The sequence below is a fragment of the Cucurbita maxima genome, unplaced genomic scaffold (genome assembly GCF_002738345.1).
Source record: "Cucurbita maxima cultivar Rimu unplaced genomic scaffold, Cmax_1.0 Cma_Scf00027, whole genome shotgun sequence".
Lineage (NCBI taxonomy): Eukaryota > Viridiplantae > Streptophyta > Magnoliopsida > Cucurbitales > Cucurbitaceae > Cucurbita > Cucurbita maxima.
Window position 1 is genome coordinate 3,136,645 of NW_019272043.1, and position 23,869 is coordinate 3,160,513.

The 23,869-nt window shown below is 36.3% G+C and overlaps 6 protein-coding genes and 1 long non-coding RNA gene across 10 annotated transcripts in view; 3 read left to right on the forward strand and 4 right to left on the reverse strand.

Moving 5' to 3' along the window:
- The window catches only part of LOC111499533 (probable LRR receptor-like serine/threonine-protein kinase At2g16250), a 2,032-nt gene extending 457 nt beyond the window's left edge, over nucleotides 1–1,575 (reverse strand). Inside the window, exon 1 of the mRNA XM_023151099.1 lies at nucleotides 71–1,575. Within this exon, the coding sequence (XP_023006867.1) occupies nucleotides 102–1,481 (1,380 nt within the window). The 5' untranslated portion in view covers nucleotides 1,482–1,575 and the 3' untranslated portion in view covers nucleotides 71–101. The remainder of the gene's footprint in view (nucleotides 1–70) is intronic.
- Nucleotides 1,576–4,310: 2,735 nt separating this feature from the next.
- Nucleotides 4,311–5,481, forward strand: LOC111499534 (glycine-rich RNA-binding, abscisic acid-inducible protein-like). Of its 2 annotated transcripts, XM_023151101.1 has the most exons (3): nucleotides 4,311–4,544; nucleotides 4,842–5,040; nucleotides 5,095–5,481. In XM_023151101.1, the coding sequence occupies exons 1-3, from the start codon at nucleotides 4,431–4,433 to the stop codon at nucleotides 5,250–5,252; spliced, it is 471 nt and encodes a 156-aa protein (XP_023006869.1). In that variant the 5' UTR covers nucleotides 4,311–4,430; the 3' UTR covers nucleotides 5,253–5,481. The 2 variants fall into 2 exon arrangements, with proteins under 2 accessions (XP_023006869.1, XP_023006868.1); XM_023151100.1 differs by having other exon boundaries at nucleotides 4,842–5,481.
- A 1,908-nt stretch (nucleotides 5,482–7,389) lies between these two features.
- Nucleotides 7,390–7,825, reverse strand: LOC111499537. Its single transcript, XR_002720957.1, has 2 exons — nucleotides 7,686–7,825; nucleotides 7,390–7,535 (listed from the first exon to the last, which is right to left on the reverse strand). It is a non-coding gene; the product is annotated as an uncharacterized LOC111499537 (long non-coding RNA).
- Nucleotides 7,826–10,679: 2,854 nt separating this feature from the next.
- On the forward strand, nucleotides 10,680–12,066 carry LOC111499536 (protein RADIALIS-like 1). Its single transcript, XM_023151105.1, has 2 exons — nucleotides 10,680–11,230; nucleotides 11,846–12,066. Exon 1 carries the CDS (start codon nucleotides 10,938–10,940, stop codon nucleotides 11,193–11,195), a length of 258 nt encoding a protein of 85 aa, XP_023006873.1. The 5' UTR covers nucleotides 10,680–10,937; the 3' UTR covers nucleotides 11,196–11,230; nucleotides 11,846–12,066.
- A 570-nt stretch (nucleotides 12,067–12,636) lies between these two features.
- Nucleotides 12,637–14,709, reverse strand: LOC111499535. 2 transcript variants are annotated; one of them, XM_023151103.1, is made up of 3 exons: nucleotides 14,601–14,709; nucleotides 12,993–13,177; nucleotides 12,637–12,878 (listed from the first exon to the last, which is right to left on the reverse strand). In XM_023151103.1, exons 2-3 carry the CDS (start codon nucleotides 13,164–13,166, stop codon nucleotides 12,786–12,788), a joined length of 267 nt encoding a protein of 88 aa, XP_023006871.1. In that variant the 5' UTR covers nucleotides 13,167–13,177; nucleotides 14,601–14,709; the 3' UTR covers nucleotides 12,637–12,785. The 2 variants fall into 2 exon arrangements, with proteins under 2 accessions (XP_023006871.1, XP_023006872.1); XM_023151104.1 differs by lacking the exon at nucleotides 14,601–14,709 and adding an exon at nucleotides 14,517–14,600.
- Nucleotides 14,710–16,275: 1,566 nt separating this feature from the next.
- LOC111499509 (epoxide hydrolase 4-like) lies at nucleotides 16,276–16,905 on the reverse strand. Its single transcript, XM_023151069.1, has one exon. It carries the CDS (start codon nucleotides 16,900–16,902, stop codon nucleotides 16,276–16,278), a length of 627 nt encoding a protein of 208 aa, XP_023006837.1. The 5' UTR covers nucleotides 16,903–16,905.
- Nucleotides 16,906–20,353: 3,448 nt separating this feature from the next.
- Nucleotides 20,354–22,335, forward strand: LOC111499945 (transcription factor bHLH63-like). Of its 2 annotated transcripts, none has more exons than XM_023151681.1 (6): nucleotides 20,354–20,647; nucleotides 20,716–20,979; nucleotides 21,053–21,187; nucleotides 21,271–21,345; nucleotides 21,430–21,555; nucleotides 21,639–22,335. In XM_023151681.1, the coding sequence occupies exons 1-6, from the start codon at nucleotides 20,438–20,440 to the stop codon at nucleotides 21,807–21,809; spliced, it is 981 nt and encodes a 326-aa protein (XP_023007449.1). In that variant the 5' UTR covers nucleotides 20,354–20,437; the 3' UTR covers nucleotides 21,810–22,335. The 2 variants fall into 2 exon arrangements, with proteins under 2 accessions (XP_023007449.1, XP_023007448.1); XM_023151680.1 differs by having other exon boundaries at nucleotides 20,355–20,647; nucleotides 21,271–21,341; nucleotides 21,426–21,555.
- The last annotated feature ends 1,534 nt before the right edge of the window (nucleotides 22,336–23,869 follow it).

The window sequence follows — 23,869 nt, forward strand, 5'->3', positions numbered from 1 at the left end:
AAAAAAAAAAAAAAAAAAAAAAAAAAAAAAAAAAAAAAAAAAAAAAAAAAAAAAAAAAAAAAAAAAAAAATCTATTTTTACGACTAAACTATAACTCGATCTTAAACAACAACAATAAACCCGACCCACCCTAATAGGCTAGCCAATATAATTACTCTTATATTGTTCATGTTCTTCCCAGACTTCTCTGGCACAGGAGGAGGCCGTTCAGCGATTGGCTTACCAAAATCATCAAAATCAAGACCTTTTGCAGTATAAAACGAGGAGCAATCTTCCAATGTCCGCTGCCTGGAAACATTTCGAAGACAATTACTCTCCAAAGATGCATTCATCACCACAAAGCTTGGAACTCCGCCTTCAAAATAATTCCCAGACACATCAACAACACTAAACCTTCCAAGAACAGGCACCAGCCCACCATAGAACATGTTTCCAGAAACATTCAACGTCCCATCGCTAAAATTCGAATTCAAGCTCGAATTTGGTAGCAACCCAGTGAAATTATTCCCGGAGATATCAAGAAACCGCAGCCCAGGCATCAAGAACAACACATCAGGGGCTGCACCAGTAAAACGATTGTCATTGATAGCCAACGCCTGCAATTGGGTGAGCGACGAAAACAGAGCATCTGGCAGTGATCCACCGAGTAAATTGCTTCTTAGTAGCATTCTCTGCAGGCGGCTCATGCCCTTTAGATCTGGCGGTAGCGGCCCGGAGAATTTGTTGAAACTGATATCAAGATCCACCAGGACACCCAGGTCGCCGAGTGAAGCAGGCAATGAAGAACTGAGATTATTGCTCGAAAGGTTCAATTTTTGCAGCTGCCTGAGTGACCCAATGAGCGGAGGAACTGACCCATCTAAACCATTTGAAGAAAGGTCAAGAAATGAGAGGTTCCCAAGAGATGATATTGACAAAGGGATGGAACCAGTGAGCTCATTACGGGCAAGATCAAGCACAGAAAGCCGAATAAATTGGCCAAAACTTGCAGGAATCGACCCATTTAGCTTGTTATTGGAGAGAAACAGAGTGGTTAGATTCGTTAAATTACCAAAGCTCGATGGAATCGGACCATGGATTGAACAAGAACGAAGATCAAGAACTTGCAGAGGCTTGAGCGATGAACCAAGCCAGTCAGGGATGGGTCCGGGAAGCAAGAACTTAGAAGCATTAAAAGACTGGAGAAGCGTTAAATTAGCTAAAGCATCAACAACAAATCGTGGGTTTTGTCTGCCGAGGCGAGTTCTTCGAAACCCAGAAATGTTGATGCCAATAACTCGAGCGTTTCGACATTGTACGCCGTTCCAAACAGAGCAATGGTCGGCTTTGATGGGCCAGTCTCTGCCTCGCAAGCCTAAGGACGATCGGAGTTCCAGAAGAGCTGCGCGCTCTGTTCTTGAGCTCAGCTGCTGAAATGTGAGCTGAAAACAGGGGAAGAGCAAGAACAAGAGCAAGAACGTGATATCTATTGCGTTTTGCATGTCCTTCCACCACGGCTTATGAATGAACTCCAAAATTCCTTGATAATCCACCCCTCGATCATTGAAATCCCTGTGTTTTTGGATCCTGAAGAGATGGAAGATGAAGAGATTAAGAACAAAATAATTGAAAACCTAGTTTGATTGATATATCTTGAGCATTGGCAATGAAATATTCAACTTGATAAATTATTCAAAATATTTTTTGTCACGGTCCAGATGGATTAATTCAACTTAGTGAAATGAATATTCTAATTCGTCGCAATAATGTATTTCTAAATATAATACGAATTTTTGTACGGTGATATGGTGATGTGTTGCATGCAAATGGTTCGAGGAAGGATCATGTGTTGCACGTCTAAGTCATTCATGTATTGGTTTGGTCTGGTTCAAATAGATTGGTTTGGTTTAATTTTAATATTAGTATTATAACAGTTTAACCTCACCACTAATAGGTATCGTTTGCTTTTGTTCATTATGTTTCGTCGTCGCTTAAAATGCATCTACAAAACATGGGATCTCACATCCCACCTCTAGAAGGCCTGGTGTCCTCGCTTGCACACTGTCTGCTTCTTTCCTTCTCTAACCGATGTGAGATCTCACAATCTACCATCGTTGAGGGCTTGCCGTCGTTGCTGGCACATAGTACTGTATCTAACCGTCAATGATTTCCGTGTTGGATGTCCTTAGTGAACGTTATGTAAGCTTTGTTTTGTGGTTGCTCTATGGTCCGTCTTCGATCCCATGTCTAATGCATATTACAAATTTGTGATCCGATTTTGAGTAATGTTGATTTGCATTAATTAATTAATTAATTATAGATATATGTGTGGGTAAAATACTAATTTTTTTTTTAAATATTTCTGTAGAATAATCAATAATTTCCACTATTTAATAGAAATATTTAATACAAGGTCATACAATAATCAATAATTTGTTTTTTTTAATTAATTTTGAAAAGTTCAACTAATTTTTTCAATTGTTCTAATTATTATTATTTAATGGAGTATTTAACTTAAACAAGCCTCTTTGTTTATTAATTTTGATTTAAAATTTTATATGTCCTTTTCCCTAATAGACAAAGCTAGCTTTTTTGTGGTAGGTGTTAATTATTTATATAATATTGATTAATTCAAAATATAACAATGTTTTTTTTTTTTCATTTCTTATTTTAGTGTGATAAGACTTTTAAAATTTATCGTTTTGGGCATAAAGTACTTTCAAAAAATATGGTTCAAGTTTAAAAAGTTTCGTTAAACTTTTAAAAAAATACTCTTTCTATTAGTACTGTGTTAAAAAATACGCGTGGAATTTTTCAACGTAGCGTTAACACTCTTTACCTTTTATAAAAATGTTTTAAAAAAAATATTACCGTCTATATGGAAAAAAAAAAAAATCGTCTATCAACACCTCATAAATTATCTCTAAAATTATTGTGTTATTTTTTTAAAGTGCGAGTATTTTTGAAACGTGATAAAATATTTTTAAATTTTAGGAAAAAAATTTAACAATATTAATGAAACTTTGATAAGGGTATTTTTTAACTTTTTTTTAGGTTTAAAGGTATTTTTTTTATTTTTAAATTTAAGGGTATTATTAAATCTTTTAAAATTTTATAGGTATTTTTTAGATAAAATTCAATATTATTTTTTTATTAATTTAACCTATATTAAATAAATAGTATTATGTTTGTAATTATTCTTATAAAAATACCTAAAATAATAATTATGTGAATTCACCTTGATCCTAAAATGGTAATTAAGCATAATGAGATATCCATTTTGAAGCCAATTATAAGTTGACATGTGTCCTACATTTAATTTGAAGAAAAAAATTGACAAATTCTCAAATTAAAGTGAATATGTTTAATCAAGTAATTAAATTAAATTTAGTCGAATTGGACCATGCGAAATTTGGGCCGAAGTTTTAACTCAAATTAAATGGTTAGGCCCAAAACTAACAAACCCAGGTTTGATGGTTGGGCCCAAAGCCCACATGATCATGGAAGATTATTATTATTATCTTAATGGATCTCACAATCCACCTTTTAGGGCCAGTGTTCTGGCGGGCACTTGTTCCCTTCTCCAATCGATGTGGGTCCACTAATCCACCCTTATTCTAGGCGGCGGGCACACCTTTATGCCCACCCCTTAGGAGCTTAGCCTCACCGTAGACAAATCGTTCGCCTTTTATACCATTTGTAATGGCCCAAGCACATATCTAGCAGATATTGTCCTCTTTGTGATTTCTCTTTCGGGCTTGTCCTCAAAGTTTTTAAAACGCGTATGCTACAAAGAGGTTCCGCACGAGAATGTTTCATTTTTTTCTCCGATTGATGTGAGATTTCACACAACCAGAGACCTACACATGACAACTATAAAAATTGTTTAAAGGAAGAAGATCGTGACCTATGAAAGAAGGAAATTGACACTGATGTGACAATGTGCTTGCCTCAGAGGCTTCGATACTTAAGACAACACAACGGTCTAGAGAAGGATGAAAAACTTACAGTCGAATTTCGTCTTAATATAATATTTTATTATTTCACCACTAAATTTCTATGTAATTAGGGTTTATCATGATAATACAATGGGATGAAGTTGACATTTTTAGGTTTGGTAGTAAAAGTAGATATTTATAGGAGGAGAAAAATATCATAAAATGGGGATTGGAATAACTGACGGAAGGATAAGATTTGGGGCGCATCCAAACAAGGTGCCAATCACACCGCCTTTTAGGTTAACCCTGATTGCAAATAAACCGCGTGAGTTAAATACTGAGCAAACCCTAAAACTAACCCTAGTTATCTTCTGCCCTCTATATAACCAACCCCTTGGTTCATTTCTAACTCATTGTGTTCGTCTTCAGAGGTGTGGATTTGTGTCGATCCCCCTCTTTCTCCTTTCCTTCCTTGTTTGAACCCCTTTCTAGGGTTAGGGTTTTCTGATTTCCATGGCTTCCTCGTCTGTTGAGTACCGTTGCTTCGTGGGTGGCCTTGCGTGGGCCACTGATAATCATGCCTTAGAGAAGGCTTTCTCTTCCTTTGGCGAGATCGTGGAAGCCAAGGTCCGTTTGTTATCGTCGAGATCTGGATTTGTTCCGATTCGGCTTTGACGATCCTAAATCTGATCTGTGACTCTCATCTGTTTTGTGTTACTTTACTACTACTACTACTACTCTCTTGATATGTTACTTTTATTACTCCTTTCATCGGTACGTTTACCTTCATCTTGGTTACAGAGACGAAGAACGATCGATTTTTCTTTAATTTTCATTTTTGTTCTTTTGAATTTTGTTCCAGTTTGCCCCAATTGTTGTGGTTCTGTGACTGATCTTTGTTTTCTTGTGATTATTTTTATCCAGATCGTCAACGACCGTGAAACCGGAAGATCGAGGGGATTTGGATTCGTGACTTTTGTCGATGAAGAGGCCATGAGAAGCGCAATCGAAGCGATGAACGGCCAGAACCTTGATGGACGGAGTATCACCGTTAACGAGGCTCAGCAAAGAGGCGGTGGTGGCGGAGGCGGCGGTGGTTACAACCGTGGTGGAGGTGGTGGTGGTGGCTACGGTGGGCGCCGTGAAGGAGGTGGTGGTGGTGGATACAACCGTGGAGGTGGTGGTTACGGTGGCGGTGGAGGTGGATACGGTGGTGGTGGTGGTTATGGTGGAGGACGTGACCGTGGATACGGCGGCGGTGGTGGTGGTGATGGTGGTCGCTACCAGAGAGGAGGTGGCGGTGGCGGCGGATCTGAAGGAGGGTGGAGAAATTAGGCGGTGTTGCATTATGATTTAGCTTTTGGTTTCGTCGAAGTATTAGTGTGATGATAAAAGAAAAAAAAAAAAACTTAGCAGCCTTTTGATTTCCGTGTACTGTGTTCCGTTTGGGTGCTCTCTTTTTTTGACCGATGACCGATGGGTTTCGTGTTCCTCATTATGTCTCTGTTACAACGAAAAAAATGATATAAGAAAATGAAGAGTACAGCTCTTCGTTCTCAACAAATTTCTGTTTGTGTTCATCCTTTCTCTCTTCCGAATTTCCGGCATAGCCAAGAATCTCCATTGAAGGGTTAATTCAGAAATAAGTACGATCCATTTTCATGATTTTTTCAGAGTTCGTCATGTACTGTGATCATAAATTATTGCTCTGGGAACGGCAAATGGGGAAGATAATTGGTAGTTTTTAATATAATTTAGCTGTAGTTTCGATCTGTGATCCGATTGACGACAGGTAGATATTTTTGTGGAAAAAGATAGTGAGATATTTTTGCAATGATTCGTGGTATATTTCTTTTTTAATTGGGCCATGATGGGTCTGCCACATCGAATTCCGTATCGGACAAGTGGGGTGGAATCTGATCGTTCAAGGAATATTCTTTTTTCAAAATTTCAATTTAATTTATCGAATGGCTAAACAAACACCCCCTTCTTATGTAACTTTGTGTAATTGTGAACACATTTCATGGTACCTCTTCTCTTCTATAGACATTGAGGGGTGTGCTAGCAATCTGTGTGCTAGCAATCTGAGTTCTGATGGTGGGAGAGGTAGACATTAGTGAAGATCTTAAGGCCCTAACTAGATGTTGGGCCCTAAAGTGGTGGGCACTGAATGATGTGCTAATGAGGATGCTGAGACTTGAAAGAGGGTGGATTGTGAGATTCCTCATCGATTGAAGAGAAGAACTAGTAGAGAGACCCGACAAGGGATGGATTGTAAGATTCCATTGAAGAGAAGAACTAGGAGAGAGAAGCGGCAAACGAAGAACAAGGATTCCATTACAAAATGATGAGTAAAGAGTAAGGATAGTTGGGAGTTAGAATGTAAGGGGGACTTAGACGATGAATAGAGAGAGAGAGAGGGTGTTAGGAGGAAAGACATATGGGGTCCAATTCCCCATGTATTGTTGTCGTTTTTCGCTGTAGCCGAATATTGTGGCCATGCCCTTCCACACCTTCTCACATGCCCTTCTCCTTTTCCCAATAAGGATATTTCCACTAAATACTATTATTATTAATTCTATTTATCTTTTATTATTTTACAACAACTTCCCATTAATTCAATTACCAATATCAACTTCATCTCTACTCTTCTACATGTTGAAACCTTATTGGGACTGGGGCAAAACAAGCTTACAATACTTTCTTAAGGATTACTCGGTGGTTACGACACCTACTGAGCCCCCTACCGAGCCATTATAGTGCTTATCAGGTTCCATCCATCTTCTTAGTTATTTCTCGAATGCTATGGGCCACTACAACACTTATTGGGCTCTATCAAGCAACTATTGTTCCAACCGAGAACTATTGAGTCACCATTGATGGTTTATGTCGCCTTGAGCATCAACATGACATCTTACTTTACTACTTGTTTGAATGTGCTTATCGAAACAAACAAATGAGATTGTCTTTCTTTCCATTTGAGATTTTCTATCCATCCCTGGAGAGCTTAGCTTGTATGATCTTTAACTCACCTCAAATGCGACATACTGTCATATCTCTCACTAACCAGAATCTAACCCAAAGCCATCCCCATCTTACAAAGCCTTGACTTGAGGCCCCATCTAACCCCTACTAAGCTTGTCATTAACCGCACTAATGATCTTGTCATTTCTAACCTTGCTTGAACCATAGTTTGACTTTCTCACACAATCCTTTTGTGTGTTAAGCGATGCACTGTCCTTTTTGGTCACATCACAACACTTCTCTCTCAATTCTTGACAAGACCTGATAAACCATGACAGGTCCATTCTAACTTCGTCCGTTCATTCATAGGGACGAAGAAAAGAGAGGCTTGTAGATCACACCACAACGAGTTGCTATGTGTGAGTTTTATTGAATGTCAATCCAAGCAAAGTAAGACCACAAATAGAACTTAATAACTTCAGAAGCAAAAAAAAAAAAAAGCAGCATATAGGCCAAACCAATAACTCTGCAGCTGTTAATAATAAAGAAATGAATAAAATGTCTTGAAATTATACCAAAACTAATGAGCAGGAAGAGGCGAATCCCTGTGCCACATCACGAGCGCCCAGTGGGTTCACGTTCTTTTTCTCAGCACTGGAATATATATAAGCAGCATGAGATTATATCAGAAGTTAATTCAAGCAGACCAAAATGGACTTTGCACTGACCTTTTCTATTTCTTTAACTTCACCAGCATAATCTTGGAGAAAAACAAAGCAAACAACTCGGAATTCAAAAGCCAACCTGCTCGTAAGATTCCGTGTAATAAGTTAGTTTTATTCTTTTGAAGACGCCTTTGGACCATCCAACTAGGTTTGGACGGTGCAATTCTTCTTCTCTCCATAAAGTTCATGATTCTTGTCCATTTCTTCCAAGCAACTAGGGTGCAATGAATACAAAAGCCATGCATCGCATCTTAGCAATTGAATATGCAACCTTTACACCACCCTTTGGGAACTAAACAAACTATGCATATTCACATTCACCCATAGAACAGCAGTCAAACATGATGGAATCTTTCTATGACTCTAGGATGAGGACCACTTTGTAGCATAACAATCCCAAAGATGGAAGGAATTTGTTAGGAATCACAAATCTTCACAATGGTATGATATTGTCCAATTTGAATATAAGCTTTTATGGCTTCACTTTTGGTTTCCCTAAAATGCCTCATACTAATGAAGATGTATTCCTTACTTTTAAACTCAGGATCAACCTCTTAATTAGCCGATGTAGGACTCCTCTACCAACAATCCTTAACAATCCTCCCCTCGAACAAAGTACACCATAGAGCCTCCCTGAGGCTTATGGAGCCTTTGAACAACCTCCCCTTAATTGAGGCTCAACTCCTTTCTCTAGAGCCCTCGAACAAAATACATCATTTATTCAATATTTAAGTCACTTCTTACTATACCTTCAGGACTCACAACTTCTTTGTTCGACATTTAAGGATTCTATTGACATGACTAAGTTAAGGGCATGACTCAATACCATATTAGGAATCACAAACCTCCACAATAGTATGATATTGTCCACTTTGAGCATAAGCTCTCATGGCTTTGCTTTTGGGTCTCATACCAATGAAAATGTATTCCTTACTTACAAACCCATGATCAACCTCTTAATTAACCAATGTGGGATTCTTCTCCCAGCAATCCTCAATAGAATTGATATCAGTATTATTTTCATGTGAAAAGGGATTAGGACAATACTTGATAAGGATTCTTAATGTCAACCGAGGGTGTATCTGCGTGCACATATTCCATTACATGTAAGTAATAATCAAGCAATGAACTTGACTACAATGCGTAACTCGAGATTCCATTACATCCATTGCAAACTAATAACTTGAGTTCAACAATGTGTAAGAGTGGAGGATTCAAACCTTTGACCTCTTGTCGAAGATATATATCATCACTAGTCGAGCTACGCTCAAATAGTGGGGTCATTCTGCTATCTTATGTTATCAGATGCTTTCTTAGAGTATGTCTAACATGAGTCTTATCGACTCGACATGTAAAACACCGTAGCTGGATAGTGTAGAACTTCACCAATCAATACTTATACAAGAGAATCGATTGTTCTTAATGAATTCTAAGTATTTCGACAGTATCCCAAAACAATAACTTTGTCAATGCTATATCGTCTCGATTAGAAACAAAAACTAGGTCCCCTGATCAAGTATCTTTTGTAACAAAAGAAAAGTAAGAGCAGACAAAAGAATTCAGCTGGGCCGTAACAATCCTTTGCATCTAGGACAACAAAGATTCTACATCGCATTTAAGTTGAAAAACATATCATGATACTAGTCGGAATATGATTATACATACTTTGAATATTGAAGCTTGAGACACATAAAATGGGCCAGCCAAAGCTCAACCATATCTTCTAGCTGGAACCAGTAAAATAAATGTCACTATTTATTCACATAAAAATAACCAAATATAGCAAGGGGAATACATAGCTGTGGACCCTTAAAAACTTACATGAAGGAAGGATAAACAGGCAAAAGCATATGAGCCAATCTTGGTGACTGCAATAACACCATTCAGAAACAGTTCCAACAAAACAAAACAAAAGGGTCATCAGGGATATGCTTGATATCAAGAAATATTTCATCCTGATCGAAGAACCAATACAATTTCATCCTTTTCATCGGGTTAATGCTCGTTCTCCCATCTCGTTTATAGGCGTGCGAGCAATCCATATACCATTAACTGTTGGGATTATCCAGAAACTCATTTGGAAAATCTGTAATTCACAAGGTTTAACCAGCAATCGATATACCAACTTCTAGTTATTAACCATCAGTTCATTGTTTATCATGGCTCTAACATGCTTGGACTTTCACACTCCTAACCTAGTGTTCTAATTCCAATGTAAGATGATAATACAGCCAAGCAAATTGCTTAGAGAATTAAGGTTCAAATATCTATGACAATGATGGAAAACAACAGGGAAAAAACATGAATTCACTTGGTAAGATATCAATGGCTAAGAAACCCCCAACAAAGAGGAAATGGGAACCAGGCATTTCTTCATACACATACAAGGCAATCATTGTACAGACTCGTTTGGCCAGCTAGCCTTGCTTGGAACGTTGTTCAGGATAGGACACATCAAAGATATATCAACAGTGCAAGAAGAACACAAAGCGATTACTATTTAAAGCAACATGGGAAAGAGGGAAAATTTTGCAGAGATGAAAAATTGAAAAGAAAACAAAAGGGGGTTTTGTAGCAGAAGCATACACGTGAAATTTTTTGTAGAATCCATTGATTCAGCTCTGAATTTGGACCCATAGAAAAACTACTAAGAATGAAAATAAAACAGAAAGGGATGAAGAAGCTGGCCTCAAGAACCCTTGAACCTTCAAAATCTGGGTTTCTGCGTGTGGAGTTGCGGCCATTTCTTCAGGCTCTGCTTCTCTGCGTCCGATTTCTTGCATGATTTTTGCTTTAACACCAATTGTTTACCGAAAAAGAATACGATTTTGGGGTTTGTTTTTGTGTTTTAACAATTTGTTCTTTATATCCTCGCGTCTTTATCACAAAATCGTTTATTTATTTATTTATTTATTTAATGTTTAACAATTTATATAACTTAAAATTTAACATTAATATATATATATATATATATATATAAATATAAATTATATTATTACGAAATTTAATTAGATAAGGAAGAGTCTGTCTGAATTCAGGAATTCAGGTATATCCTACTCGTCTGCTACTAGGTCTAGGAATAGCGTCAGGCAATGGTACCGCTATGCCCCTCTAGTACAATCTGAATTTGATTCCGACGGTCGATATAGATATGATGAAACCCGCCCCGAAAGGAGAGAGAAATGGTGCATGTTTGTGTTCTCTCCCTCTTTCCATTTTGTGGTTCCTAAGCAAACAAATCATTCAAAATTCTCACTCCCATTCCCTTTTCTTCCCTTCTCTATAAATCCCTTCTTTCTTCAACTCTTCTCCCTCACTTAATCCTTCATCAATGGCTTCCATCTCCTCCTCTCAGGACTCTACCTCATGGTCTCCCAATCAAAACAAAGCCTTTGAAAGGGCCTTGGCTATCTTTGACAAGGACACGCCTGATCGTTGGCTCAATGTCGCAAAGGCCGTTGGCGATAAGACTGCCGATGAAGTCAAGAGACATTTTGAGCTTCTCGTTGAGGATGTCAAGCACATTGAATCTGGCCTTGTCCCATTTCCTAATTACACATCCTCTTCCTCTTCCTCTTCCGCCTCTTGAATCTCCCATGATAACATCAATGATCAAGAGCAAAGGTACTTCTGTAACGTACTACCGTTCAACTATTGTATGATTAATAGCAATAATTGGGATGTTAATATTATAATATGTTAGTTTGTTACCTAACCATATTCTAAAAGCAACTTAATTAATTGTTTAGTGTTGATATTTTCCTCCATTGCTTTGAAACAAACACATTAGACTAGGGGAGGGGGGCTTCTTTGCAAAAATAAAAACTATTATTGTTCAGTTTTTAAAAATTATGATTTTTTTCTTAATCTTGTTTTAAAAAATGTCACTTTAGAAAAGGACTCTCAAAACTCTATAAAATTCAAATAAACATCTAAAATAATTTATTTTGTAAATAAAATATTTAACCAAAAAAAAGTGGCAAGAACTGTTGATGAACACCTATATATATATATATATATATATATATATATATGAGGAGTCTTTTCTTTCATAAATGAAAGAGACTTAGTCTCTTTGAATAATTACTCCGATTAATATCATTTTAAGTTTGAATTTATGGTCGAATATATATGATATATAATATTTTAAATAATTGAGATATGATTTTTAAAATTTTAATTTTAAATTTAAGATTAAATTATGTTCGATGAAGTTAACTAGTCTAATAATAATTGCAGGATGAGAAATATGAGGCTTGGCTAAAATGGTTGAAATTGGAAGCAACTTGGAAGGGTGGGATGAGGAAGAACATAGATTGGATGGCTATTTGCAAGTCCTTCAACAATCAAAACCTGCAATTCTATGTGATAATTTGTTTTTTTTTTTCTTTTTTTAGAAGTTCATTTTTCTAACTAAAAGGCTAATTAATGTTGGAGGATGAATTTAATTTATGTTTTTATTTCAAAATTAAATCCTATAAGACTTACTCGAACTAAATTTGATTCTACGAGGTAAACAGATGATTGTGTTAGAGGTAAATAGGTGATTGTGTTAGGTCGTGTGACCTTTGGAAATTCTTCATAACCAAGTCTAAAATCTATGATATTTATTGCTTTAACACATCTCGTCTAACACATCTCGTCCTCTTGTCCGATAAATCAGTCAAGCAAGGGCTACCCTCTCCTTTTCGAGTCGGCATGAAAAGAAGTCGACTTTGTTGACCTAGATTGAAGCAAAGACACAATACACAAAGATGTTACCAAATGAATGGAAAGATTCATGTTTGATTCGGACGGAAAATGATCAGAGTCTAAAGTTCTTACTTGGGCTCGGGCTATTAAGGAACCAAAGGTTCAAATATTCAATAGTCTACATTTTTTGCATTTTAAAAAAGAAAACCACTAATTCACACACTGTATAATAGATATAGAATCATCTCGAAGGTGTTAGCTAAATTTTCAATTTCCTAATTACCCTTTCAAATGTCGATAGTTTAATGATTGAACTCAAAGAAAAAACATGCGCCTGTGGAAATAAACAAGAACTTGGGAATCAAAAAAGAAAAATAAGTAACAATGGGTATAAACTGTGGAAATAAAGCAAAACAAAAGATCGAAAGTACAAGGATTTGGTTGAAGATGGAGAGAGAGTATCCTAGAACAGAGGAAAAAAGAGAATTTATTCTGATACTGTTGTTCGAAGAGGCAAAGAGCTCTCAACTCCACTTGTCTCTGAATTCTTATCTGCCACAACTTTAGACATACGGAACATCTGTGTACCCAATCAAATGAGTTTTTGGAAGTATTAGATGAACACATCCACCACATGTATCACAAACATGATTACTTCTTTTAGATGCACAGTGAAGGAATTGGAAGTATATACCTTGTTGATGGTTTTCTTAAAGCACGATTTGTGTTCGTCCATCGATGCGTGAATGAACTCGTCGATGTGATCCTTCAAGTCCTCCAAGAATGTAGCTTCTTCATTTTTCTTCTTTCGACAAGAAGGGATGGGTGGATTTGCTGCAGCTGATGGTTTTTCTTTCTGTTGTTCCATTGGTTTTGAACCTAGTTTGAAAGGAAGAAAAGAGGAATAAATTAGCTAGAGTCACGAGTAACGAGAAAAGCTATGTGAGATTCCACATTGGTTGGTTGTAAAGATATGGAAACCTCTCTCTAGTAGACACGTTTTAAAACCTTGAGAGGAAGTCCTTGAAGGGAAAGTTCAAAGAGGACAATATATGCTAGTGGCGGGTTAGGGTTGTTACAAATGGTATCATAGCCAAACACAGAACGATGTGCAAGCGAGGACGTTGGACCCCCAAGAGGGGTGGATTGTGAGATCTCACATCAATTAGAGAAGGGAACAACGCATTCCTTAGAAGGGTGTGAAAACCTCTCTCTAGTGAGCGCGTTTTAAAACCTTGAGGGAAATACCTAAAGGAAAACTAAAAAAAAAAAAAATAATAATATATGCTAGAGCTGGGTTAGGTCTATTACAAGTTAAGCTAAGCAGAACGTAGTTTTAGTTCATTCAACCTAAGCAGAGAAGAAAGCATGTAGAACTACATATCTGGTGAAGTTGTGACTGATAGCTAAAGGGTGACTAACAAGAAAACTCTCACTCCTTTAGCACTGCAAAGTTTATGTGGAAATTTGTCAAGGTAAAAGATGCTCGTTCGTCCATTCACAATGCATCCCTTATTATGTTTCTTGAAATTTCCATGACCGAAGATTATTTTTGTAATAGCCCAAGTCCACCGTTAACAAATATTGTCCTCTTTAAGCTTTTTCTTTTGGGCTTTTCCTCAAAGCTTTTAAAACGCATCTACTCGGGACATAAGGAAACAGGCTAATCTCATGAAAGCTTCTTTCTAAACCAATATCAGTGACAGAATCAATTTGACAGACCCTCAGTAGTTCTTCAGAGAGACAGTAAAAGGACAAGAGGAGGGCAAGTTCATGTATTGAGTGAATATGCAAGTTCATTGTATTTGATCATAAAAGGGAAAGTGAGATGCAAAAGGGTTAGAATTAGGGGAACTACTGTTTTCTCTTGAATTACTCGTCAGTTGTTTGTTCCTTTCTTTGTTCACTGCTACAACTATTTCCTAAGAACAAATATGTGATACAATAATCCTAAAAATTTGATCTACTCCGAGATTCCCTTCTAATAATCCTAAACAAAACAACTTCCGATAAAGTGAAAAACATTGAAGAAGAAAAGCAATGTAATCGGAAGCCAACCAGTGAATATTCGTCGCGATAACCAAAAATTGAAAGCAAAATGGACTTGAAAAGAAGAAATCCAGTTCGAATTATGGCTATCTGTTTCCAAAATCAGATTATCGGACATGACCTAACGAGATAAAGCTCAGCAACACAGCATAAACAAGATAGATGATACCTCGACTACGGCCCTACTAACAAAAGCATCGGCAGCTCAAAGAGAAATCGAGAAAAAAACATCAAACGAAACAGGAAATGTTACCCGCTTCTCCAGATGTGCCGAAACCCAATTCTTTGAACTGATCGCCGGTGAAGACGAGAAATTTCTGGGTTTTTCTATGGCGGTGGTTGGCTGGAACACGAAAGTTTAAGTGGGCCGTCTATTCAAGTAGCTTCGGTCCAGCCCAATTACTCAAATATTTGGGCTTGGGCTTAGATTTTTAATTTTAAATATTTCAATATTTCAATAAAAATTGAAAATTACGTACACATTCCAATTATTCATTTTCTTTTAAAATAACAATTTTTAATTATTTTCTTTTTCATGTATTATATTGGTTTTATTAAATGAAATACTTTACCTTCATATATATATATATATATATGAACAAAAATATAATAATAATAATAATAAATTAAGCCACCAATAACTTATAATTTTATGAATTAAATGTTCAAAGGATAATCACGGATATAAATTCAAAAGAAAAATTATAAAATCTCTTAATAAAACGTTCAAACACATAATTTTAGAGAAATAATTACAAAAATATTAAAAAAAAAAAAAAAACCAAACCACATGCACGATAAAAATTAGTCCAAGCAACAATATCCGACACTCGACACTCAACCCCTTAGGAGTCGACAACTCTATCGACACATTCGAATTTAATCTAATTTAAAATTGAATAAAACACAAAAATATGATGAACAGTTGATACGATATGATATAAAGTAATACGCGCACCAAATTTGATATGGGAATTGTTATTTCTATCCGAATACATATTAAATTATTATTTTTTTTCAAATAAAATAAAATGAAATGTAATAATTAAATACATATAGTGAAGGTTTATTGTTGATGAGTTTGCAAGGAATGAAGAAATTTTTGAAGGCATTTGTTGTAGTGAATGGGCGCTCCATTGGCACAATATGGCCTGCTTTTTCTATGCAATCCATTCTTGTTTCTCCTCCAAATTGCCTGTAATTTCCACCAATTTTTTTATTTTATTATAATGGTCCAAGCCTACTGCTACCAAATATTGTTTTCTTTAAGTTTTTCCGGACTTCCGTTTAAGGATTTAAAAGGCATCTGCCCACACTCTTCATGTTTCATTCTCTTCCCCAACCAATGTGTGACTCTCACACTCCACCCCTTTGGAGCCCAGTGTCCTCACTGACACTTGTTCCTTTCTCCAATTGATGTGGGACTCTCACTAAATTCATCCCCTTAGGGGCCAACGTTCTTATTGGCACACCGCTTCGTGTCTACCCCTTTCGAGAAAGAGCATCTTCGCTAGCACATTGTCTGGTGTTTGACTCTAATACCATTTGTAACCGCTCAAACCCACTCTTAGCAAATATTGTCCTTTTTGGACTTTTCTTTTCAGACTTCCAAGGCTTTAAAACACGTCTACTGGGAAAATATTTTCACACCCTTATAAAGGGTGTTTCGTTCTCCTCCCCAACCAATGTGAGACTCTCAGAGACCCGACATTTCCCTTCAACATAACCATATTATATGCTTGACTTATATAACTAAAACGAGAAAAAAAAATTAGGTTTTTTTCTCTCCATTTAGTTATGAAGAATATATATATATATAAATAAATAAAGATAGATTAAATAACATTAAGAAAAAAAATAAATAGAGAGAGTACTTACTTACTCTCCATTTTAGTTATAAATATTATAATTTATTTAAAAAATATCTTTTAAAATACCTTTACATATTGTTCCATAATCCAATTAGGAAGCGCCGGAAAGTCAAAGGAACCAATTTCAAATAAGGATTTCACACCTTTGACCGTGTTGGGAATCAAGTAATCCGACCAACTTTTATACCCAATCTCCTGCAGCGCCTCACGGCTGAGCGACTCCGTCAACACCGTCGGCGCCGACGTGACTACCATCGCGGCCACCAAATCCGGGTACATCTCAGCCAGCCTAAACCCCACCATTGCCCCATAGCTAAACCCCACCAAAACGCACGGCCTCTCGACCCCCAGCCTCCTCAGCCCCTTCACCACGCACTCCGCCTGAAACTCCGGCGATCTCTCCGCCCGGTCCGTCACCGATTCGCCGAAGAAGAGAAAGTCCGGTACATAGACGGCGTAGTTTCTGGCCAGATTCATCACCTGAAATTGCCACGTCATGATCCCATTGCCGGCGAATCCATGGAGAAGGACCACCGGTGGATTCGGGTTTTTTTTCGGGTTTCTGGTGGGTACCCAGAAATTCATAGTGGTTCCTGGTTGTATCTGGACCAGTTCTTGCCTGACTCCGGCGACCTTCATTAGCCACCGGAGAACCCGGTGGTAGACGTGGAAAATGTTCGCCATGGATTCTCTAATTCTCAAAATCGATGAGAAATGAAGAATAATTTTGAAGGTTAAACCAAATCAATTATGAATTAGTTTAATTTAATTTTATTCCAAAGTCAATTAGATAAACTATTTAAAAATTAAATTAAAAAATCAATTTGATGGAAAATATAATGTATATAAATATATGAAGAATCACGTGGAAGAATATTTAAATACTTTTAAATGTATATTATTGTATATTTAATATACTATGTTGATTAATTTAGTGAAAGATCATGGGTTTATAAGTGAGTAATACTATCTCCATAAGAGTCGAGACATTAATGTTTTTTTAGACATTCCATATTAGTTGGAGGGGGGAACAAAATATCTTTATACGTGAAAATCTTTCGTAAACGTGACAGCGATATGTAAGGGGCCAAAGCGGACAATATCTATTAGCGGTAAGTTTAGGTTGTTACATATAGTATCAGAGTCCGACATTGGACCATTGGAGAGGGAAATGAAACATTTCTTATAATGATTATAAAAATTACCACATTTAACGAAGTCTAAAGTATAATTTGATGAAATCGAAATTTATGTTAAAAATTGATACACGACAAGTTTAAGAGTATGAATTGATTTTTTTCATTTATTTTGTACAGAAAACAGACACACCGAAAAACAAGGCAACAACAATCATTAGGTTTTTTTCCCTTGTTCCTCTTAGGACCACCTGATGGTGACGGAAAGGGATATCTATAAGACATGAAATTTATCAATAAAAGTCTATGTTACCAAAGTGTCAAGAAATCGAGTCTATGTTTAAGATGTTGAACTTATCGATGTTTCACGACTTTCTACAATGGTATAATATTATCCACTTTGAGTGTAAGTTATCATGGCTTTGCTTTGGACTTCCCAAAAAGCCTCGTACCAATAGAGATAATATTATAAACTCATGATCATTCCCTAAATTAGCCGATGTGGGACTTTCATCATCTAACAGAACTAACCCAACCCAACCGTAATATTTTACGGTGAGGTTGGGTTGAGTTCGGTTAGGTTCATTATTTAATAAGGGTTAGTTTAATTTAAAAAAAAATTACAACTCGAACAATTGAATTGAATCTAAAAACTGTCTTCGACTCGACCTGATCTAACCTTCCCTCGCTTGTAATGAATGCATTATTGATTTCTAAAAGAAAAAATCTTGGTTTGTACAATAAAGTGAGTTGTCCCATTCTTCCTTCATTTAAATATTTATTACAATAGGACCAATTATTAAATCAAGATCTTTGTCACATTTGATGTAATAATAATAATAAATAAATAAAATAAAATAAAATAAAATAAAATAAAATAAAATAAAAAAGTAGTTGGAAATAAGTCTATTATTTTGAATCATGGGAGATCTTAGAGGGTGGTGGATGCATGTCCTCTCCCATCCTCGCTACTTTAATTTTCGGGTTTCGTTTTCGAAAGCCGAGTCAACCTAGTTTCGGAACGGTGAAATGAGTTTCGAAAAAGTTAAAATTTCATTGATGAAATCTCGTAACAATCTCTATGATTTGATAAATTTCTCATAAATAATCACAGTGTAAAGTAATGTTTGAGAATTCAATTAAACATCCAATATTTCTTTTGATAGACTTACTTTTAAAAAAAAATTAAAAGATTTATTAGATTTATTTTAAGAACGGTTTGAGAATGATTTATCGAAATAATTATGTAATTAAATTATCGCGTGCCCGTTGAAGAATGAGCCAGCGACTCATAGACAATGGTTTGGTTAAGGGAACCCACCAAATTCGCAATTAAAACAAGTCTTCATGGGGCAATTGTCACTGTTTATGCGCTCGAACTTAGATGATCTATCCATGACCATGATAAAACTTGTGTGAAACTAAGTGGAGGTCTGAATTGACTGATGTTAAAGAATTAGTTGAGGCACGTTGATTCTTCTCGAAATACGTTGAGGCACAGCCGTTATTGGATATATAGGAGTAAAGCACTGTTTAGGTACCAAATCGAGGCAAACTTTGAATACTAGATATGATCTCAAAATAACAGATGTAAAGGTCGGCCAATGAGACGATGGGGGGATAAGCTTTATCGTTGAGAAGGAAACAACCCAAATCACCGACAAAGGCCCGTAAATTGAGTTGAGTTGATTACATATTTATCGAATGTTTTGAGCACACCGATCTTCAACGAGGTTGTATGTATTCCTTTTGTAGTCCAAAGGTAGTTGTCAAACCAAAAGGCTTGGCCAACACACCATGTTATCATAGTCCATCCGTCCTTTTCCATCCCGAGATTTCAAATTCCAACGAAGTCAAATCATAAAAATTTTAGCCCAAACAATTGAACTTTTTATACCTTATTACTTTTCGTTTTTGTTTTTATTTTAGAAGGTGGGATCGAGACCCATAATTAGAGAGATTTGACCTTAAAATAGATACGGTACTTTGAATCGATTCATTTTTATTACTTGATTTGAAACATCGTTTCATATTACTTTATTTTCAAACCTCTATACTAAAATCCTTTATTTCAATAGACGGTGATGATGACACATGTAAGCTCAGGTGCAATTATCCCGTGTTGTTTCACATAATTTCTATCCTTCCACCCATCTCGTTTTTAGTATAGCTCAGCTAATAAAGTTAACGTGTCATTTATGATATGTCGATAATTATCTCAATTTTTTTTTCCATTTTTAAAAATTAGAATTGTTTAGTAATCGACCCATTTTAGTTATAGTATAAAATATGGTGTCGGTGAATATTTACCTATAAACTCGGGTATTGACTTAATGATGTAATGTTGTATATTATTTAAGAATTGACAATATTTGAGATATACACATCTTCGAGAGTTCAATAATCTTTTCTTTCAATATGAGATTTCATATCGATTGGAGATGAAACGAAGCATCTCTTATAAGAGTGGAAATTTCTCTCTAGCAAACGCATTTTAAAACCATGAATACATAATGAGCCAAAGTGAACGAAACATTCCTTATAGGGTATGAAAACCTCTGTCTAGCATACACTTTTTTAAAATCGGGAGGCTCACGGCGATATATAACGGGCCAAAGTGAATAATATCTGCTAGTGGTGGATTTGGGCTGTTACAAATGGTATCAAACTCAAATACCGAGAGATGTGCAGCGAGGATGTTGGGCTCCCAAGGAAGATGGATTGTGAGATCTTACATCGATCGAAAGAAAACAAAACATTCCTCATAGGAGTGTAAAAACATTCTAAACCCGCGACAATATCGTAAAAAAAATTTACCACAGACATCTACTCCGACTAAATTTAATATTTTTTATTAAAAAAAAAAAGCTTTTCACATAACCACGTGGCCGTCATATCACCGGCCCCAGCGCCCATGGCGTCCGCTGTGTGTTAACGTCGGCCATTGCTGTCAGATTTCGGTGCCACTGCCGCCCTTCCCCTCCTCCTCCTTCCTCCCTTATTTATATATCTCATCCGTTTTATTCACTTTCTTCAACAAAAAACCAAACCCCATTAACTTTTCCGGGTTTCCGGCCGGTCAGATGTTGTTGAAGTCGGAGATGACAATGTCGGAAAAACAGAGGACTCCAGTCAAATGGCGGCGAAGCCACGGTGACTGCCACAGCTTGTCGCCCGTCTCGAATCCAGCGAGCCGGGTCAATGATTTTCAGGATCTGCTTGCACCCGGAGGTTGGCCTGACTTGGCCAAGTACGAGTTCTCCTCCACCGTGACATGTTCGCCACCGCCGGAGGTGATCTCCAAACCCAGAAAAGTTTAAAACTTTTTACCATTTAATCATTTTTTCATATTTTGATGCAGGCGAACTCCGTGGCGGTCGGAGATATTCCGAAGAAGAGAAAGACCAACAAGAACAAGGAACTGAAATCCAAACTGGGTAATGCTGAATCTGACAAAAGAATCAAACCAAATAATAATGAAGAAGAAGAAGAAACAGAGAAAACAGAGCAAACAGAGCAAACAGAGGAAACAGAGACGTCGAAACAGAGTTCAAGAGCTTCTGATTACGTTCCTGTAAGAGCCCGTCGAGGCCAAGCTACAGATAGCCATAGTCTCGCAGAACGAGTAAGAATCAATAGAGATATTCGATCATCTGACCTCTTTTAATAAAAATATTGACAAGATTTTATATGAGCAGGCGAGGAGAGAGAAGATAAGTGAGAGAATGAAGTATTTGCAGAATTTGGTACCTGGGTGTAACAAAATTGCAGGAAAAGCTGGAATGCTGGATGAAATTATAAATTATGTTCAATCTCTTCAGCAACAAGTGGAGGTGATTGTGCCTTTTAAACTGACTTCAAGAACAATTACTTTAAATTTTTGAAATTTTTTGAGTTTTCGTTCAATTTTGAGCAGTTCTTATCCATGAAGCTGGCCACTGCGAATCCGAGACTCGATTTCATCAATGTCGATGACCCTTTTTCTAAAATGGTGAGAGATAATCATTCCGACAAGAAGAGGACAAAGTAAAGTATCTTTCTATGAATTTTTAGACGAATTTTTTTTGTTTTACAGGTGTTTCCGGCGACGGAAATCTCGCCGGAAACGGCTACTTCTTCATCGTACTTTAATCAGCTTGGAATCAGCTCAAGTTCTGTAACAGTCCCACAAACTCCATTGATCAGCTCGGCTTCTGTTACTGTAATTCCTTGTTTCAACTTCTTTTCTCTCTGTTTCAAATTCTTTGTTTTTTGTAATGGTTTTATTTTATTTTTTTTATATAGCATTTGGAGCTCTGTTCAACTTGGGGAGATGACTTACAAAGGGTTTGCAGTGTGAGCTTTGAAGGAGGGCCGCCATTGTTGTCGCTATCGAGCTTTCTGTTGCAGCAATATCCAGGCATTGAAGATGAAAAGGAAACATTTGTAGACGACAAAGTTGTCGGTCCATTCTAAGTGAGTTAAAATGTTGCACACATTCAAATCCAACGACTGTTTCATGATGGCCTTTCATCTTATCTTCATTCTAAATAAGCAGGTCTAAATTGAGGTGATAGCCATCATAAGCGTGAAAGTTGAAGAGGTCTTCAAAGACCTTTTGTCTAATCAAACTTTCATTTCATGGGTCTCTAAGGCAAAGTCTGGCTTAATCGTTCATTTCTCTTTTCTTTTTTCAATCGGTCATATCTGATTTGTAGCTGGTATCGACATGAGAAAAAGGTACGGAATGGTTTTATTTGCTAAATTACGAGTTTCAGGGGTCGGATGGGTCAACCTCTAAAAACATGTGTCCTTCCAGGCCTGTTGTCATCAACGGTCCGCTTCCTTGAATGAGAGTTGGTCTTCCCGATCCACGAAATTCAATTTTCTTTTTTTGTTTCTTTTTTTCCTCTCTTTTATGTAAATTAACTAGAGACATTGATAGAAGGTACGCTAGTGCCCATCTCTTTTATTTGAGTTAATAAAATTAATATTGTAGAGGGATATGTGAATAAATTGAGACCCAATGAAAGTAATCATATTAATGGCTCAATCACAAGAACTAAAAATGGTTTGCCTTGTGACAATTTTCTCTCTTAAAAGGGTAGGGAAGAGTTTTTAATTCACTTCAATACAAGTACGAAACATTACCATGCTTAGACTGTTAGTGGATGCAGTGGCTTACCAAGGCCATCAGATGCCGAATAATAATTTTAAATTTTAATATATATTCTAAACCTAGAGCATTATAGTAAGCTATTTATATTATAGAATTAAAAAGAAAATGAGAGTAAATAAAGAAGATAAAAAAGGTTAATTGTGAAGATAGATAGTTTGTGCCTTGTGGGTAGTTGAAGAATAATTTATTTGTCTCTAGTTTGGAAATGCAATTAAATTTCATAAAAGATATGAATAAATTTGTTCTTGTTTTATAGGAAAAGATAGAGACTTGTCAATAAATGGATGAGAGGAGCAAAGAAAGAGATGGAGAGATGGTTTAGACCATTCATTTTCTCTGGTCCCAAATTTTGGGTCACACCTTATCCTCTCTCCCGTTTGCACTTTCTCTATATGCCAAATGCCTACCCCTTTGTTCAATCATATTTCACTCTCCTTTGCCCCTTTGCTTATAAAGACGTAATATCATAATCTAGTTCATTCATGGATGTGACAAGAAGAGAAAACCATAGATCAAACCTAGACTCACTTTAATCTCGAGCCTAACCTAGAAGCCAAACACCCTATAGGTTATGTTTTGGTTTAGTGTTGTTACATTTCATATACAACAATATCTTGGGACTCTGTAAATAAATTTTGAAATTGGTTCAAGAGATGGCTCCGTCGCTAGCTTCTCCATCAGTCACCAACTGAACTTATAAACCAATAAATTCCTCACATCTAAACCCTAACCCACAAACAAAAAACAAAGAGTGGAATCAATGATACTCACAAGCCACGGAATGTAGATTCCCTCCCTTGTATTGTTCTTCTTCTTCTTCTTCATCTAATGTATGCAAGCTGTTCTATTTGTTATACCTTTTTATCTTGTCTCAATTTATTGGGATGGTTAGTATTGATTTTTATGGAATATGACTAGTAATTCTATCTCACACCCTGATAGTTGATATCATATTTTACAGATGATATCATATTTCGATCCATGGATCAACCAGAAATAGAGTCATTGATTGCCTCCACAACGCCCTTCTAATAACCCTATTTTTCTATAATTACAGTACTACAATGATTTTGTTTAAATATTTCTAAACTATGCTTAGGACAAAATGCCATAAAATTTCGATTACAGGATTAAATAAACCTTCACACCAAAAACAAATTGGGACTATTTTAAAGATATTTGAAGCATACAGATTAGTACAGGAATTGAATTTAAAGTGGCAAACTAAAAATACAAATGATTAAATAGGCCGATCTTGAAACAAGACCAAATCGATCCTAATTATTCAAAAAGTAAGAAGGTTTTATAAGAATGAATTTGTATTAATTTTTTCAAGGATTTCCAACAGAAAGTTGGA